This window comes from Dipodomys spectabilis, unplaced genomic scaffold (genome assembly GCF_019054845.1).
Source record: "Dipodomys spectabilis isolate Male_0828 unplaced genomic scaffold, ASM1905484v1 ptg000054l, whole genome shotgun sequence".
Lineage (NCBI taxonomy): Eukaryota > Metazoa > Chordata > Mammalia > Rodentia > Heteromyidae > Dipodomys > Dipodomys spectabilis.
Window position 1 is genome coordinate 1,163,738 of NW_024870731.1, and position 19,640 is coordinate 1,183,377.

Below are 19,640 nucleotides of genomic sequence, written 5' to 3' on the forward strand. Positions count from 1 at the left end.
AAAGCTGGAAGTGGCGCTGTGACTCAAGTGGTAGAGCACTAGCCTTGAGCTGAAGAGCTGAGGGACAGCGACCAGGCCCAGAGTTCAGTCCCCACGACTGGACCCAAAAAAACAAAACAAATCAAAAGTTAAAATTAAGCATACTAAATATAACAGAAACATAACTTAGGAAATAATACTGTGTGAATGCTAGTGTGTAGTCAATAATTCTGTGATACAGGGCTCACAAAAATGTGCTACTTTCTGGGAATGCACAGAGGTGCCCCTGGCCGTTTTTCACTTGAGATATGTTGGCTTGTATTTGTGGAGCTCTACAAGCCCCAGTACCAGTCCCTCCCCCCCCCCCCCCCAAAAAAGAATATCCACAGCACGAATTTCAAATTTCAGTGATGGTTGGACATGTCAATGTAAAAATATCCATTCTACCAGCCAAATGTTTTCTTAAAATGTGACAGAATAATCCCACTTCTGTTCTTTTTTTTTTTTTTTTTTTTTAGAAATGAACACCAAACTCCTAATAGGGTTTGAGTTCAAGTACCAGCACAAAAAAAAACCCTCTTAGACTAGTAGACATCTTCAAATTCCTGGGAGCACCAGTAGGCCTCTAGTCTTGGCACCTAAACTTAATATAGGATCTTCTTGCTCTAACTTCTTAATCTTCTAAGGGGGGAGGGATACAAGCCATTGGAAGTTTTGTAAAATTGGAATTATATCAACCTGCAAACCAAATTTGGGAGAATTGATTGGTAATAGTATCTGCCAACAAAATTAAAATTATAGTTTTTTGGGGGGGGGACATATCAGTCAATTCTGTTGGTTCTGTTTCTTTGGAGAACTCTAATATTCTTTTAAAAGTCACAAATTTGTTGAAGCAAAGTTTAAAGCTTAAAAATGTGCTTATGAAAAATGTACTAAAAACTCCTACTTAAAAGAAATTTCAAAAGTATCTTTGTAAAAATCAAGATAGCTGGCACAGGTGATTTACACTTAAAATCTTAGCTACTCAGAAGGCTGAGATCTGAGGATTGTCACTTGAAGCCAGAAAGCCTAGGAGTGAATTCAGGGACTTGCTAGGCAAGTGCTCTTCCACTGAGCTAAACCCCCAACCCCTGAAATCCTTTCTCAGATACATACAAGTTTTGATCATATTTTGTCAGATTTATCTGATGACATATTTATTGTTAAATTTTCCTTTTTCTTTCTATTTTTGTTTTTGTGTCAGTAATGGGGCTTGAACTCAGGACTTGGGGTGCTATCCCTTAGCTTTTTCACTCATGACTTACACTCTGACACTTGAACCACACCTCTACTTCTGGCTTTTAGCTTGTTAATTGGAGGTAAGAATCTTCATAGACTTTTCTGCCCATGCTGGTCTTTATCTTTGAGCCATAATCCTTAGCTCCCACTGGCACCTACCTGACTAGTTGTCATTCTTGTCTTCTTTTTTTTTTTTTACTTTTATTTTTATCTCTGCAGTTACTGGGTGGGAGATGCTAAACTCAGGGCCTTGAATGATACCACTTGAGCAACAGACCTTTACTTCTGGTGTGTTTGAGGGTTAATTGGAACTAGGAATCTCATTGACTTTTCTGGCTGGCTTCAAATGGCAATCCTCAGACCTCAGCCTTCTGAGTAGCTAAGATATAGGTGTAAGCAACCTAGGTCAACTATTTTTATATTTTCCAAAGATACTTCTGAAATTTCTCTTAAGTAGGAGTTTTCAGTACGTTTTTCACAAGCACATTTGTAAATTTTAAACTTTGCTTCAACAAAATTGTAACTTTTAAAAGAATATTAGAGCTGGGCGCTGGTGGCTCACGTCTGTAATCCTAGCTACTCAGGAGGCTGAGGATCGCGGTTCAAAGCCAGTCCGGGCAGGAGAAACCGTGAGACTCCTATCTCCAATAAACCACCAGAAAACCGGAAGTGGCGCTGTAGCTCAAGTGGTAGAACCCTCGCCTTGAGCTGAAGAGCTGAGGGACAGCGCCCAGGCCCAGAGTTCAAGCACCATGGCCGACCAAAAAAAAAAGAAAGAAAGAATATTAGAGTTCTCCAAAGAAACAGAATCAACACAATTGCTGACATGTGCCAATAAGGTAAATACTTGGGGTGGGGGGAGAAGGGAGAGGACTGATCATATAGAGATTACTCTTATTTTGAAGACTTGAGAACCAGGATATCCTTTTGGGTATACTTCTTGTCTGAAGGCTTGTAAAAATAGAGTCAAAAGTCAGTAAAGAACTGATTTCTCAGCTTAAAGACAAGCAGAAGGAGATGATACCTTTTTTCTTTCTTTCTTTTTTTTTTTTTTGTCGGTCGTGGGGTTTGAACTCTGGGCCTGGGCACTGTCCCTCAGCTCTTCAGCTCAAGGAGAGTACTCTACCAATTGAGCCATAGCACCACTTCTGGCTTTTTCTGTTTATGCTTCATCTCAAGGCTAGTGTTCTATCACTTGAGCCATAGCACCACTTCTGGCTTTTTTTCTGTTTATGTGGTGCTAAGGAATCAAACTCAGGGCCCTCATGTATGCGAGGCCAGCACTCTACCACTGAGACTAAATCTCTTGATTTAAATGTTCAACTCATGCTCACAGAAACACGCAGAATAAGGTTGACCAAACATAGCCCAGTCAAGCTGACATATGTAAATAATTATCAACACCTAGTATCTCCCGCCTATCCCTCCCCACCTGCTGGTCCTGGGGTTTGAACTATGGGCCTGGGCACTATCCTTTTTTTGGGGGGTGGGGGGTCCAGTCATGGGGCCTGAACTCTGGGCCTGGGCACACTGTCCCTCAGCTCTTCAGCTCAAGGCTAGTACTCTACCACTTGAGCCACAGCAGCACTTCCGATTTTCAGGTAGTTTATTGCAGATAAGAGTTCCACGGCTTTTCCCACCTGGGCTGGCTTTGAACCATGACCCTCAGATCTCAGCCTCCTGAGTAGCTAGGATTACAGGTGTGAGCTGCTGGCACCCGGCTTTGCTTTTGTTATGTTTTGAACAGGGTTTCACATTTATGGCTGTTGGCCTGGACTGTGTAACACTTTATTGGTTGAGATGAGATCTCCTGAATTTAAGAGATTAGCTTCAAACTTTGATCCTCTTGATATCCTTTCAAATACCAGAATTACAGATGCAAATGACTACATCCAGTGATCTTGATGATTAAATGAAAGAATGCATGTATAGCTCTTAGTATCTGAAAAGTAGTATAAATTATGAATAACATGTTGAATAGTGATTTCAGTAAGTGAAATGGCTGGTTCATATGAAATATTCTCTTGATTTGGATAGTCACAGGGCTGTTTATTGCCTCAAACAATGACACATGGAAATGGGAATATATATACTTTCTTTGAAAGAAGTGACAACAGCCCAGTACCTGTGGCTCATGTCATAATCCTAGCTTCTCAGGATAGAGGCTTAAAGCCAGGCAGAACAGATAAAGCAACAAATCTAACAAGTTAACCAACAAAAAGCCAGAACCAGAGGTGTGTCTCAAGTGGCAGAGTGCTAACTATCAGTGGGAAAAGCAAAATGAGAACTTGAGGCCAGGCCTTCCAGCCTCAGTACTGACACCATGAATAAAAACTGAGTTAGATGCATGACTCAGTTGGAACAGTGCTAGACAATGAACGAAAGCATCAGGTACCAAGTTTGAGTCCCCATCTCAGACCAAAAACTAGTAAGGTACTTGATTATGGTATATACAGACAAAATAGACCACAAAGGTTTCAGAAGATGATGAATTGTAGATGTTAAGCACTTTTTGAGGAAAATTGAATGTTAACTCTAATGCAAATTTGTATTTCACTACTTTTTACTCATGATTACGTTGATTGTAGAAAAAGTGTTGGAGCAGCTTAAGAAAGGGAAATAATTTTTTAGGTAGCCTTGTAAAGTTTAGCAGTTTGAAGCTATTTATTTTGTGCATTTTAGGTACAGGAAAACACTTTGTTCAGAAACAGAAATTATGCATAAAACTCAGATTTTGTAATCAAACATCTTGGATTTTGTGTGTGAAAACATAGACTTCCTTATTTAGTTTTCACATTTTAGATTGATTTGTTACAAAGATAGTTTTGGTTTATCCTACTCTTTTCCATAAAACATTTTAATTGAGATGATACATTTCTTAACCTTTTCTGAATTTTATTTTGCTTTATATATTAGTAAGTTATTGAATCAGTAAATGAGACTAAAGGGACAATCATTTTGACAATTGTAGATTATATTTGTATTTAATGTGAAAATACATCTTAGGAGGTGGGCACTTATATCTCATGCCTATAATCCTAGCAATTCAGGAGGCTGAGACTAGAGGATTGAAGTTCGAAGACAGCCTGGGCAAAAAAAAAAAAAAAAAGAACAGAAGTAGAGCTGTAGCTCAAGTGGTAGAACACTCTCCTTGAGCAAAAAAGCTCAGGGACAAAGCAGGTCACAGGTGGCTCTGGCCTGTAATCCTAGGTATTCAGGAGACTGAGATCTGAGGATCATGGTTCAAAGCCAGCCTGGGCAGGAAAGTCTGAGAGACTCTTAACTCCAATAAACCACCTGAAAACCGGAAGTGGTGCTGTGGCTCAAGTAGTAGAGCATTAGCCTTGAGCTGAAGAGCTGAGGGACAGTGCCCATGCCCAGAGCTCTAGGACAGTTCCTAGACTCTGAGTTCAAGATGGGCATATACACAAATATAGTAAGTATGTCTTTTTTTGGGGGGGGGGGCGGGGTCGGGTCCTGGGGCCTGAATTCTGGGCCTGGGTGCTTACCTCAGCTCTTCAGCTCAAGGCTAGCGCTCTACCACTTGAGCCACAGCGCCACTTCTGGCTTTTTTTCTTTTTGCTTATGTGGTGCTAGGGAATCGAATCCAGGGCCTCAGGCATGCAAGGCAAGCGCTGTACCAATGAGCCACCTTCCCAGCCTATTATGTATGTCTTAAGCTGGGCATGGTGGTGTGTGTCTGCAGTCTCAACCCTCAGAAGGCTGAGGCAGGAGACTTTGAGACTAGCCTGGACTACATACAGCAAGACTAATCATGACTCAAAAACCCCAAAACTTTGTGATATTTATTCTCATCTTTTCACTAGTTTCAATCAACTTAGAATTAGCACTCACCATTCACCCTACTGGCATATGAGAAAGAAGAGTAAGGTGTTCCTGCTTTCAAATAGTTTACAATTGATTATGAATGAATCTACAGATTATAAGTACAATTCATCTTTTTTTTTTTTTTTTTTCTCATTCATGGGATCTAAACTCTGGGCCTGGACACTATCCCTGAGCTCTTCAGCTCAAGGCTAGCACTTTACCACTTGAGCCACAGTGCCATTTCCGGCTTTTTCTGCTTATGTGGTGCTGAGGAATCAAACCCAGGGGCTTTATGCATGCAAGGCAAGCGCTCTACCACTGAGCCACCTTCCCAGCCCTGTAAAGTTCATCTTGATCAATGTCACCCTTTCCATCTTGCTCTCTCATATTTAAAAAAAAAATAAATTGCACTTCTGTAACTAGGTCAACTTTTTTGGGACATTTGCATGTGTGCAGTCCCAGTGTAACCATTGTCAGTCATGGGGCTTGAACTCTGGGCTTGGGTGCTATCCTTCAGCTCTTCAGATCAAGGCTAGCACTCTACCACTTGAGCTACAGCACTGCTTCCGGTTTTCTGACTGTTTTGTTGGAGATAAGAGTCTCACAAACTTTCCTGCCCAGGCTGGCTTTAAACTTTGATCCTCAGGTCTTAGCTTCCTGAGTAGCTAGGATTACAGGTGTGAGCTACTGGTGCCTGGCCTACCCATGGATTTTTATATACATTCTGTAATTACATTCTGTAACTGAAAACTATTTTTTTATACAGTTCTGTAATATACATGTGGTTTGTTGAAAATGGTTATATCATTTTATAGTGCTTTTTTTTTTTTTGGTGCCAGTCCTGGGACTTGAACTCTACCTGGACATTGTTGCTAATCTTTTTCACTCAATGCTTGTGCTCTACCACTTTGAGCCACAGCACCATTTCTGGCTTTTTTGGTAATTAAACGGAGATAAGAGTCACAGACTTTCCTGTATGGGTTGGCTTTGAACTGAAATGATCAGATCTCATCTCAGCCTCCTGAGTAGCTAGGATTACAGGTGTTAGTCACTGATGTCCAGAAGCATCATATCTTTTAAAGCCTAATTGCTATGTAAAGAAAATATATTAAATAGCCTATTTATAATTAGTTGCCAGATGGCATATTTTAAGAGTAGGTACAAGTAGGACGCTAGTTTCCTTAGTGACCTAAGAGTATCTAAATTAGCATTTGTTGTTGTATATCTATCTATCTATCTATCTATCTATCTATCTATCTATCTATCTATCTATATGATATCTATCTATCTTACTTGAAGATAAGCTAGGTTCCCCTGGCTCACAGCTATAATCCCAGCTACTCAGAAGGCTGAGATTTGAAGATCATGGCTTGAAGCAATCAGGGCAGGAAATTCCCTGAGACTCATAACTAATTAACCACTACAAAGTTGGAAATAAAGCTGTGACTCAAGTGGAAGAGCACCAGCCTTGAGCAAAAAGCTTAGGGACACCATCCAGGATCTGAGTTAAAGCCTCAGTACTGGCAGTAAAGAAATAAAAATGAAGATAATAATCATAATACAGTTTCTATGAGTTGTTCTATCTATAGTGAAAACTGGTTCTGTGTGTGTGTGTGTGTGTGTGTGTGTGTGTGTGTGTGTGTGTGTGCGTGTGTGTGTGTGTGTGTGTGTGTATGTCAGTACCAAGGCTTAGACTCAGGGCCTCTTATTCTGCTTGCTTACTCATAGCTGGTACTCTACTACTTGAGCCACACCTCCAGTCTTGGCATTTGGCTGGCCACTTAGATATGGAGTCTCATGGACTTTTCTTCCTGGGCTGGTGTTGAACTGAAACTCTGATCTCTGCCTTCTAGGATTATAGGCATGAGCCACTAGAGTCTGGTTTTTGGGTTTTCTGAGACATGGCTCACTCTGTAGTATATGAAATATAAATAACATGTCACAAAATAAAATAGTCTTAATCCCCTTTTTCACTTTAAAGTTAATTTACTAGACCTTTGTAATAGAAGGACCTACCCTTAGGATGGAATAATCCTACAACTAATAATGTTTTCTTTTATTTTTAGCACTTTTTCAGCCATTAACTCAAGGTTCTCGAGAATTTGAAGATGTTTTAAATATTCTCCATTCATCTTACCTTGAACAAACCTCAGTTACAAATTTTAACTACAAACGGGCTTGCTTAGTACATAATGAACTTTTGGAAAAGGAGGTATGTTTTAAGTTGCGTTGTAAGTGTGTATGCACGTACACATGGCGTGCATGTGCTGTGCACCTGGGACTTGAACTCGGCCTATATGCTGTTTCTTAGCTTTTTCACTTAAGACCTAGCGCTCTACCATTTGAGTCATAGTTTCACTTCCAGCTTTTTTCTGGTTAATTGGGGGTAAGAAAGAGTATCATGAACTTTTCCCCCTGGGCTGGCTTCAAACTGAGATCCTCAGATATCACCCTCCTATGTAGTTCAGGATTATAGTCAGAAGCCACTGGCACCTGGTTTATAATTCTTTTTAAAACTAATTCAACAGTCTGGAACAAAAAGTTCTTTTTATTTTTCTAGAAATACTAATTTTTTGGAAAAGCCAAATTACGGAAAGGTAAAGTTTTAAATGCTATCTTTTTCTTTGCAGTGTTAAGGAATGAACCCAGTGTCTTGTGCATGGTAGACTATATCCCAGCTCTAAATATGTTTCTAAATATTGTTATAGCAGTATAGCTAAGTGCTTATTAACATTCAGTTTTGTGAAATAATGTCTTTTCCTGAGATCGAGTTGCATTGGGATAGTTTACTATATACTGATTTTAATTATAAAATCACAGTTTTTTTCTCTTTAATTCTGAGTACACAGCAGTTTAACTAAATATCTAAGTTGGGGGCTAGAGGAGTAGCTCAAGTTGTAGAGTGCCTACCTAGCAAGGGTGAGGCACTCAGTTCAAACCTCAGTGACTGCCCTCCTGGAAAATCTCTAATAATGAAATCGGATATTAATTTTTGTTTTTAGGATATGCTCAGTTTTTCCTTCAATTGCTTGATGGGAGGTTCATGTTAATATCATTAGTGCACATTTATTTAGTGAACAGATATGAAATAAGGGAAATGTTGAGTATGTTTGGCAATTAGCCTCAGTTTCATGAATAAAATCTGTATTTACTTTTGCTTTAGGAAAAGGCACCTTTATGTGTTATTCTGATGTAACACAAATGGGATGTTTAGAAATACTTTTAGCCAGGCACAGTGCCTCAAAGCTGTAATCCTAGGTACTTGGAAGCATAATTCAAGGGATTGTCATTTGAAGTCAGTTGGGCATAAAAGTTTCAAGATGCCATCTGAACCAATGCTGTCCCAGATACAGGGGAAGCACAGTGGTTGGGTACAGTGATGAGTGAAATGCCTCTCATCTCCAGTGACTCCAGGAATCACAACTAGGAGGATTTTAGTGAGAATATAAAGTGAGATCCTACCTGAAAGTAACAATGGAAATAGGGGCAGGAGGCGAGGCTCAAGTGGTAGAGCAATTATCTAGTAAGCGTGCGACCCTGGTTTCCATTCCTAGTGTTATCCAAAAAAGAGAAATATTTGACAGAATTACTCGCTAATGGATGTGAAATATGACTAATTTTGTATCTTTACATGTTGATTAAAGAAGTAATCAGAATTCAACTATGACAATATCTTTGAAAGCAGTAATGATACTGACATCTAGAAAAAATCACAGCCTCGGTAATTTGATGTAGTTTCATGGTATAATTGGGATAGTTTGTTAAATTTTACATGAAAATTTACTCTGAAGTTCTATTAAACAGTGGTGACATATATACTGAAGTAAAATGTTAGGTATTCTCTGTCTCAAATCAACATCTCTGAGCATTTGCTAAGCAAAGGGCAGTAGATTAGGATTAATTTTAACAGTTCCAAGAACTTTATACAAATTCACTTTTCCCCTGTAAGACTGTATATGCTTATATTAATAGGCCTAAGAAGGAGAGTAATTATAAAGAAGTAGAGCATTAGCTGGGCGCTGGTGACTCATGTATAATTCTGCATGCTCAGGAGGCTGAGATCTCAGGATCGCAGTTCAAAGTCAGCCCAGGCAGGAAAATCTATGAGACTCTTACCTCCAGTAAACCACCAGAAAACCGAAGTGGCGCTGAGGCTCTAGTGGTAGAGCACTCGCCTTGAGCTGAAGAGCTGAGAGATAGTGCCCAGTTCCAGAGTTCAAGCCCATGATGGACAGAAAAGAGCTCAGAGACAATGTCCAGGCCCTGAGTTCAAGCCCCAGTATGGCAGGGGGAGGGGGATAAAGGAAGGGAGAGGGAGAGAAAGGGATGGGAGGGGATTTGAGAGGGAGGAGAGAGAGAGAAGGGGAAAGGTGGGGGGAGAGGATAATTTTGTCCTGATTGAGTTTATAAGTTTAAAATGTTGATGTATAATATGGAGTACACCATGTTAAATAAAACGGGTAATTAATTAAAGCATGGGTGTATAACTTTTGGGAGTATAGCAGATTTTAAATAGAAGTTCAGGTTAAATTAACAAGGGGCTGGGTGCTGGTAGGTCATGCCTGTAATCTTAGCTACTCATGGGGCTGAGATCTAAGCATTGTTGTTTGAAGCCACCCGGGACAGTAAACCACCTGGGGCAGTAAAGTCTTGTGAGAGTCATCTCCAATTAACCTCCAAAAAGCTGGAAATTGAGCTGTGGCTCAAGTGGTAGAGCACCATCCTTAAGCAAAATAGTTAAGGAAGAGCTCAAACCCCCAGCACTGGAACAAAAGCAAAACAGCAACAAAAATTAACAGGTGATCGATGTTTATTTAAGTACTTGATATGAGTGAAAAAGCAGTGCAAATGGGGAGAAGAAAATTGAATTGCAGAAAGTATAGGGAAAGGAAAGATGATTTCTACTTTGATTAGTTTGGAATCTTGGGGAAAAAAACTGTTGGCTGGGCACCAGTGGTTCAAACCTGTAGTTCTAGCTACTCAGGAGGTTGAGATCTGAGGATCCACAGCCAGCCAGGGCAGGAAAGTCCATGAGACTCTTATCCCCAATTACACACCAGAAAACCAGAAGTGGTGTTGTGGCTTAAGTGGTAGAGTGCTTGCCTTGAGCTGAGGGACAGCGTCCAGGCCCAGAGTTCAAGCCCCACAACTAACTAACAAATAAAAAAACTGTTGAAACTTGTAATTTTTGAAAAAGATTCTTGATTCAGCTTAATAAAACATAATTATATGGAGAGTTACAGATTGGGTTTCATTTAGTTTACAGAGAAGCGAAGAGAACTGAAGTTTGATGGTCGTTTAGACAAGGAACTTTCAGAATCCTATGCATTTCTTATGGTTGATCGAAACCAGGTGAGTTAACTCCTTAGACAAAACAATTTGACAATGTTCCCTTGCAACTAATTTCACAATTTTCAACAATATATTTGATTATAAACATTTTCTTGGTAGATAAGAAAAGATTTAGAGGGATGAACTAGTTGTTTTTGTGATGATTTCTTTTTCAAGTGTTCTTTTTGGTTTTTTTTTTCCTCTGATCAGTCCTATTTCATTCTCCTGGAATGTGCTTGATAATATGTTTACCATCTAGAGTTGCTGATTATGTGGTTGTAGCCATATTTCCTCTTTTAAAGATGGGTTACTTTTTCTTTAAATATTTTGCTGTTTCTAATTCACTCTAAAAAAGGAAATGATTGCAATTGTAAGAGGAATTAAGACTGTCTCAACTAGAATAAGGATGGATTCCTGACACAATTGGTTTGACAGATTAATTTTTTTTTGAGGGGGGTTCCAGTAGTGGGGCCTGAACTCACTCTGGGCTTGGGCACTGTCCCTTAGCTCTTCAGCTCAAGGCTAGTGCTCTACCACTTGAGCCACAGCGCCACTTCTGGCTTTTTTCTTTTTGCTTATGTGGTGCTGAGGAATCGAACCCAGGGCCTCAGGCATGCAAGGCAAGCGCTCTACCACTGAGCCACCTTCCCAGCCTATTATGTATGTCTTAATCTTGGCATGGTGGTATGTGTCTGCAGTCTCTCAGAAGGCTGAGGCAGGAGACTTTGAGACTAGCCTGGACTACATACAGCTAGACTAATCATGACTCAAAAAACCCCAAAACTTTGTGATATTCTCATCTTTTCACTCGTTTCAATCAACTTAGAATTAGCACTCACCATTCACCCTACTGGCATCTTTTGTTACCAACATTGTTTACTTCTAATTGATCAGAGGTTACATTTTAAAAGGTTATGTTAGGTGTGGCGGTGCATTATTGAATCACTGCCTGAGCAAAAAATAGAAGACCTTGTTCAAAAACATAACAATAAAAAGAGTAGGAGGTACAGCTCAAGTGATAGAGCCACTTGCTTCAAAATTTCAAGGCTGGGTTCAAACTCTAGACTCCTATCCCTTTCCCAGAATGTTCTGGTCCAAGTGATTTTATAAAATTTGTTCAGTCTGATTTTTTACCCTCATTTCATTTTACATTGGTTCAATGTCTGCTGTCTTGACTAACCTTTCATTTCATCTCTTTGAAAAGATATCAGACTGTACCAGGCATTGGTGGCTCACAAGGGTAATCCTAGTTACTCAGGAGGCTTAGATTTGAGGATTACAGTTTGGAGCAACCAGGAAGAAAAATCCATGAGTTATCTTCAGTTAGCCAGCAAAAAGCTGAAAATGAGTGTGGGTCAGGTGGTAGAATGCAAGCCTGGAGCAGAGAAAGCTCAAGTTGAGATCTTAAAACACTGAGTTTAATCCCTAGTATTGATACACACGTGCATGCATACAAATCACATCTTGTATCTCTATTATTGGTTAAATATTTGGATTTTTTTTTTTGTATTTCAGTATTTCTTACTCAAATTCATATTTTTTCTCTTTAGGTATTTATCTTTCTAGATATGCTGATCTATTACAAGCTAATCCTTTGGAAGCTGGGGCCATAGGTGATGTTGTTATTTTTAAAATAATGGAGGTAATTTTAATTTATATGTGTCAAAGATAGCATGTGATTTAAATTTTAGGAATTTAAGAGTTTAATTTCTGGACCGCGCAGCACGCGTGATGCCTCCGCCCGTCGTCAGGGTGGTGTGGCTGGGTCGGGCGCGGTAAACCGAGCTGCTGGCGCTGCAGGAGTCCTGGCTGCGGAGGCTGCAGGCCAAGCATCGAGGCAGGTGCGCCCCTGCTCTGCGAGCCAGCGGGGCCCCGTGTATACATCCGGGATACGCGGCGGCCTGACTCCCGAGGAAACGGCGCAGCTGAGGGCTCTGGGCGCCGAGGTGCGCACGACAGACCGCGGCAGCCTGGCCACCTTCCACCGCCCGGGACAGCTGCTCTGCCACCCAGTGCTCGACCTGCGGCGCCTTGGCCTGCGCCTGCGCCCCCACGTGGCGGCGCTGGAGAAGTGTGCGGTGCGCCTGTGTGAGCTCCGGGGCCTGCGAGATGCCTGCGCGCCGCCCCCGCCCTACACTGGAGTCTGGTTGGGTCGAGAGCAAAATCTGCGCGATTGGTGTCCGCTGTGGAAGGCACATCACATCCCACGGCCTGGCGCTGAATTGCAACACGCACCATACATGGTTTGAACACATCGTGCCCTGTGGACTGTTTGGGACAGGTGTCACTTCCCTGACTAAGGAGCTCCAGCGGCAGGTCTCTGTGGATAAAGTAATGCCGCCTTTCCTCGAGGTCTTTAAGGAGACCTTTAAGTGCACTTTGGTCTCAGGGGACCCCACCTAAAAGGGATTCATACCGCCAGGGTAGTCTTGTCCTGGAAAGCAACCCAATCCAACTCCAGGTGTCAGAGTCCAGATTAAAGGACTGCTTGTCATTCTCTGACTATAAGACCAAGAGCAAGATTATGAGCCATGAGCTATTGTTTCCTTATGTACCCTGATTTATTTATATCATCCCCACCTACCTCAGAGACATTAGATATGGAAACACCATGAAAAGCAACATGCTATATAAAGCATTGGTATGACTATCAGCACTCATTTTTCAGCTTAGAGGAACTCAGATGTCACATTCATTCTCTAATTGCTTTTCTTTTCTGTCCAAGACCAGGACTCAAACTCAGTATCTGACCCTTTTGCTCACTGGCCATTGCTCTACCATCTGAGCCATGCCTCCAGCCTCTTACTTTTTTCAGTGCTGTGTCTAATTGAGCAATTCTGGTCTCTAGTTCGTTTGACTTTGTGGGAATCAAATCTCTGAACTACCCAGTGAATGTGACGATATGGTTTTTCATTATCAGGAGAGCTGGGTTCATTTTGCAATAAAGGGAAAAGCCACTTCAAAGGTAGAGTCTCTAAACTTGGTAATTTACCTAAATTTTCTTAGCATTACCAGGTAGATCAGAAGCTACAAGAAAAACAGAATGATTTCTCACACTGGCCAAGCGCTGAGGTTTCCTTAGATGAGATGTCTAAGTCTAAGGTTGTGTATAATCATTTGCTATTTAACAAATCAAAGCTTATTGACAATAATAAACATTTATTGTTTGTAAAAAAAAAGTTTAATTTCCAAGTCTTCAGGAGTGATGAAAAGTCTATACCTGTTAGAATATGAAACTATTTTTGAGCAGTTTACTTGCCATCTCTGATCTAAGCTAACCATACTTTTTTTGTTTTCCAAAGAAAAGAATGAGAGGTTAATATGTTCGTGATGTAATTTAGATGAGTGAAGTTTTTATTAATAAAGTTTCTGTTTATTTGTTAAAAATTAAGCTCATAGTGAAAAATCATGCTTGCATTGACACTCAATAGAAGTTTTTTTTTTTTCTATTTTAGGGTAAAATTGAGCATATATGACCCCATGAGTATTAAAAGCTTGGAACCTATGTTAAATAAAAGTGCTTTGGACCCAGCAACAAAGCATGAATGTCATGTGTCAAAGAATGCCAGTAGAATTACATCCCTTTTGGCTCACAGAGCCTATGAGCTTACTCAGTAAGTGCCTGCATCCATCTTAATATTACAGCCTGTAATATCTATTTTGTTACTAAACCTTCAAAATATCTCCCTTTCAGTTTTCTCCTCTATTATATCAGTTTCTGGTTTTCTCAGTTAGATCCCAATCTTTCTTTTTTTCTTTTTTTTTTTAATAACAATTTATATATATTTTTTTTGTCGGTTGTGGGGCCTGAACTCTGGGCCTGGGCACTGCCCCTTAGCTCTTCAGCTGTAGTCTAGCACTACCACTTGAGCCTCAACCTCATTTCTGGCATGTTCTGCTTATGTGATGCTGAGGAATGGAACCAAGGGCCTCATGCATGTAAGGTAAGCACTCTACCACTGAGCCACCTCCCCAGCCCAGATCCCAATCTTTCTTACTGAAGTTTGTTTAGTGTTTCCAGGATGGCTCAGAAATACAGTGGCCTCTGAAGCCTGGTTATATATAGACATTTTTGTTGTTGTTGTTGTTGTTGGTCATGGGGCCTGAACTCTGGGCCCTCAGCTCTTCAGCTCAAGGTGAGTGCTCTACCACTTGAGCCACAGTGCCACTTCCGGCTTTTTCTGCATATGTGGTGCTGAGGAATCGAACCCAGGGCCTCATGCATGCAAGCAAGCACCCTACTACTGAGCCACCTTCCCAGCCCTCAGATGTGTTTTTCTCTTGAAATAATATGCAAAATGGTAACTAGGATTGGTTTCATTTGTGTCCTTTGTAGTTTACTTTTGGGATCAAGTTGGCTTTTCTGGGCTGAGCTTGAGGCTTAGGCAATTCCATTTGTAATATTTTCATTAGGAAATATATTACACATCCTCTGTGGTCAACTTCTCAGAAGTAAACTTGAAATACCTAAAAGTAGCACCATGAACTCCAAGTAGATTATTATTATTTATCATCATAATAATGATTAATAATTGATGATTTGTGCTGATACTGGTTTAAACTCAGGGCCTTGCAATCTTCATTGTCTCTTTCCACTCCAAGCTAATGATCTACACTTGTGCCTCACGCCCAGACCTGGCTTTTTGCTTGTTAATTGAACATAAGAATCTATTGTGGGGTGGGGGGGTGTCTGTCTTGGCTGGCTTTGAACCAGAATCCTCAGGTCTCAGCTTACTGAATAGCTAGAGTTACAGGCTTGAGCCACTGATGCACAGTATAAGTATATATTACAAAATACATATAAAATACTAAATTTATTTTGGCTAAGGGGACATGTTTAGCTTAAAGCAATTTTCCCCCACAGGTACCTAAATAATTTTTCAAAAGGAGAAAGATAAATACAAGATTGCACTTTGTATCACTTACATATTCAAAGAAGTTAATTTTGTGTTCTCTTATTTTTAGTATTACTTTTATGAATATGGCTTTGATGAATTAAGGCGAAGACCAAGACACATTTGTCCATATGCAGTTGTATCTTTTACTTACAAAGATGACATACAAATTATCTTCATTGAGGTAAGAGTTAAAGAGTTTTAAGGTTGAGAAGAGATACATTTCACAACTCCTCCAGAATGATGTGAGCCTGTCATGTTGCCCCACCTTACCTGTTTACATTTTTCTTAAAATTAATTGGATATTTGATTGGCCATTTTGACTTTAAAGGTTACATTGCAAGACAAAACAAGGATAAAGAAACATTCAACCAGACAAAAAAAAAAGTACAATGATCTGTGAAAGACAGGTTGTTGAATATAGAAATAGATACTAAATTCTACTTACACTTCAATTGGCTCTTTGTCAGTTTTTGTTTATGTTTTTGTTTGTCGGTAGTGGGGCTTGACCTCTGGGCCTGGGTGCTGTCCCTCAGTTCATCAGCTCAAGGTGTGCGCTCTACCACGTGAGCCACAGTGCCACTTCGGGTTTTTTGGTGGTTTATTGGAGATAAGAGTCTTGTGGACTTTCCTGCCTGGGCTGGCTTTGAACCATGATCCTCAGATCTAAGGCACCTGAGAGGCTGAGAGCACCAGTGCCCGGCTCCTAGTCAGTTTTTAAAATTGACATTTTGTATATTAGCTTTCTTGAAAATTAAACTAAAACTAAATCATGTGCTAGTTGGAAGCCTAGTTATTGGGAGTTTTAAAAACTTCCAGGTGATTTTGATTTTCTGCCATTATTTAGTATTATTGGTGATACCTTACAAGCTCTAATATAAAGTGGCTAAAAACCAGTGAGCAAAGTTATCCACTTTCCTTCAATGTGGTGATCCCAAGCTATTTTTTTGGGGAGGGGGCGGGGGTCCGGTTGTGGTGCCTGAACTCTGGGCCTGGGTGCTGTCCCTCAGCTCTTCAGCTCAAGGCTACTGCTCTACCACTTGAGCCACAGTGCCACTTCTGGCTTTTTTCTTTTTGCTTATGTGGTGCTGAGGAATTGAACCCAGGGCCTCAGGCATGCAAGGCAAGCACTCTACCCCTGAGCCACCTTCCCAGCCCCCCCTCCCAAGCTATTTTTTTGTTATTTTGTTTTGTGTGGTAATAAAGATTGAACTCAGGGCTTAGACAGATGCTGTACTACTTGAGCCCCTTTTTATGTTGGTTATTTGTGAGGCAGGGTTTGGACTTCATGCCTAGACTGAAATTCTTCTACTTGTGCTTCCCACCAGCTGTTGTACTTCTGCTGTAGCTAGGATAAGAGGTGTGAGCTGCTATCTCAGCCATTGATTGAGGTGGAAATTTGACAACTTGTTTTGAGAATTTTAGAACCAAGATCCCCTTTAGATCCCTCCTGGGTCTAAAGACATTTTAAGCTAGTGAAAAAGTAAATTTAGTGATAAAGGTGAAATAGCCAAAGGTCTGAGTTTTTATACGTATTGAAAATAGCTTAGGATATCTATTAATTTGGAAATAATTTTTTTATTGTTATTGTTGGTACTGGGGCTTGAACTTAGGACCTATCTCACTTGGTTTTTTTCCACTCAAGTCTTTCACTACCGCTTGAACCACAACCTCCACTTTGGGGTTTTTACTGGCCAGTTGTTTACTTTTGATTCTGGTCTGTAGCTCTACATCTTATTATATCAGTCAAGTTAGATAGACCATCCATCCTGTACCTTGAATGTGTCATAGTCTTAGGGCCCTGCATTTGTTGTCTCTTCTCTTTACTAATTAATCTGCTGTTTTCTTCTATTCCTGCAAGTCACTTCTTGAGATATTTTTTGTTTTAGTTTTGTCGGTTGTGGGCCTGAACTCTGGGCCTGGGCACTATCCCTCAGCTCTCCAGTGCAAGGCTAGCACTCTTACCACTTGAGCCACAGCAGCACTCCTAGCTTTTTCTGCTTGTGTGGTGGTGAGGAATCGAACCCAGGGCTTCATGCATGCAAGGACAAGCACTCTACCACTGAGCCACATTCCCAGCTCCTGCAAGTCACTTCTTAAAGGTGACCGACTGTCTAAGGACCTCTTTTTTTGTTGGTTGTAGGGCTTGAACTCCGGGCCTGGGCCTTGTTCCTGAGCCTCTTTGTGCTCAAGGCTAGCACTCTACCACTTGAGCCACAGCCCTCATTCCAGTTTTCTGGTGGACAATTAGAGATAAGACTCTTACAGACTTTCCTGCCTCAGCTGGCTTCAAACTGCAATCCTCAGATCTCAGCCTCCTGAGTAGCTAAGATTACAGGCATGAACCACTGGTACCTGGCTCATAAGGTGTTTCTTAATATGTATGTGTGTGTGTGTGTGTGTATTAGTGTGTATGTATGCATGCTGGTACTGGGGCTTGAACTCAGGGCTTTAGGCCCTATTTAGCTGTTTTGCTCAAGGCTGGTGCTCTACCAATTGAGCCACAGTTCCACTTCTAGCTTTTTTGTGGTTCATTGGAGATAAGAGTATCACAGGGGCTGGGAAGGTGGCTCAGTGGTAGAGCGCTTGCCTTGCAAGCGTGAGGCCCTGGGTTCGATTCCTCAGCACCACATAAGCAAAAAGAAAAAAGCTGGAAGTGGCACTGTGGCTCAAGTGGTAGAGTGCTAGCCTTGAGCTGAAGAGCTGAGAGACAGTGCCCAGGCCCAGAGTTCAGGCCCCACGACCGGACCTCCAAAAAAAAACAAAAGAGTATCACAGACTTGTCTACCCAGGCTGGCTTCAACTTTTTTTTGGGGGGGGGACGGGGGGAGTCCGGTCCTGGGGCCTGAAATCTGGGCCTGGGCACTGTCCCTCAGCTCAAGGCTAGCGCTCTACCACTTGAGCCACATCGCCACTTCTGGCTTTTTTTTCTTTTTGCTTATGTGGTGCTGAGGAATGGAACCCAGGGCCTCATGCATGCAAGGCAAGCGCTTTACCACTGGGCCACCTTCCCAGCCCCCCAGGCTGGCTTCAAACTGAGATATAAAATCCTTAGATATCAGCCTCCTGAGTAGCTAAGATCATAGTTATTAGCACACAACTTTTTTAGGTTTTTTTGTTTTTTGGTTCGTCGTGGGCCTGAACTCTGGCCCTAGGCGCTGTCCCTGAGCTCTTCAGCTCAAGGCTAGCGCTCTACCACTTGAGCCCCAGTGCCACTTCCCAGCTTTTTCTGCATATGTGGTGCTGAGGAATTGAACCCTGGGCCTTAAACATGTAAAGCAAGCACTCTACTACTGAGCCACCTTCCCAGCCCCTTGATTTTCTTTTTTAAAGGTTTTAAATCTCTTATAATTTGTCCCATTTTTTCTGCATAGTACTTAAAACCGTCACCATCTGATAACTCTACTTGTTTATTGTATGCCTTTGTCATTAATTTATAAACTATCTGAAATCAAGTAATTTGTTTATCCTTACAAATCTGTTAGCTAAAATTATGAGTAAATAGTGGGAACTTATAGAGTATATCCCCTTATAAAAAAAAAATGAGGGGCTGGGAAGGTGGCTCAGCGGTAGAGTGCTTGCCTCGCATGCATGAGGCCCTGGGTTCATTCCTCAGCAACACATAAGCAGAAAAGACTGGAAGTGGCACTGTGGCTTAAGTGGTAGAGCATTAGCCTTGAGCTGAAGAGCTCAGGGACAGAGCCAAGGCCTAGAGTTCAAGCCCCACGACCAACAACAACAAAAAAATGAAAACACTGCTGTCTTTTGAATAATCATTAGATTTGTGAATCAGTGTCCTCTCTTGTGTTCTCTCCAGCCTTGAATCCTCTTCCTCACTCGTATTGACATTACTCTGGCCTGGATTACAGTAGGTAAATGAGGCCTCTGAATATTTTATCTTTACATCTTACCCCAGAGCACAGGATTTTTTTTTTTCTTTTGGTCCGGTCGTGAGGCCTGAACTCCGCCTGGGCGCTGTCCCTCAGCTCTTCAGCTCAAGGCTAGCGCTCTACCACTTGAGCCACAGCGCCACTCCGGCTTTTTTGTTTTTTTGCTTATGTGGTGCTGAGGAATTGAACACAGGACCTCAGGCATGCAAGGCAAGGGCTCTACCACTGAGCCACCTTCCCAGCCCGCACAGGATTTTTTTATTTGCCTTTTACCACCTTGTCTTAGCACTAAACCTGTGGTTTAGTGTCCGCTCTTCTTCATATGCCCATGAGAATGAGGCATTGTTCCACTTGAATATTCAAAACAGTATTATTTATCTTTTATATCATTTATTTTGTTTGTATATTTATATTTGTCGTATGGACAAAATATCCTCTC

At 41.2% G+C, this 19,640-nt stretch overlaps 1 protein-coding gene and 1 pseudogene across 4 annotated transcripts in view; both read left to right on the forward strand.

Moving 5' to 3' along the window:
• LOC122108059 (protein TASOR-like) overlaps nucleotides 1-19,640 on the forward strand; it is a 139,217-nt gene that overhangs the window by 18,019 nt on the left and 101,558 nt on the right. The window contains exons 1-4 of one of the 4 annotated variants that reach the window (XM_042680036.1): nucleotides 10,383-10,437; nucleotides 11,967-12,058; nucleotides 13,872-14,030; nucleotides 15,382-15,495. In XM_042680036.1, coding sequence (XP_042535970.1) covers nucleotides 15,443-15,495 — 53 coding nt within the window. In that variant the 5' untranslated portion in view covers nucleotides 10,383-10,437; nucleotides 11,967-12,058; nucleotides 13,872-14,030; nucleotides 15,382-15,442. Of the gene's footprint in view, nucleotides 1-7,151; nucleotides 7,298-10,344; nucleotides 10,438-11,966; nucleotides 12,059-13,871; nucleotides 14,031-15,381; nucleotides 15,496-19,640 lie in introns of those variants that run through there. The other 3 variants (XM_042680037.1, XM_042680038.1, XM_042680035.1) reach the window with 3 other exon arrangements.
• On the forward strand, nucleotides 12,148-13,855 carry LOC122108064 (annotated as a pseudogene).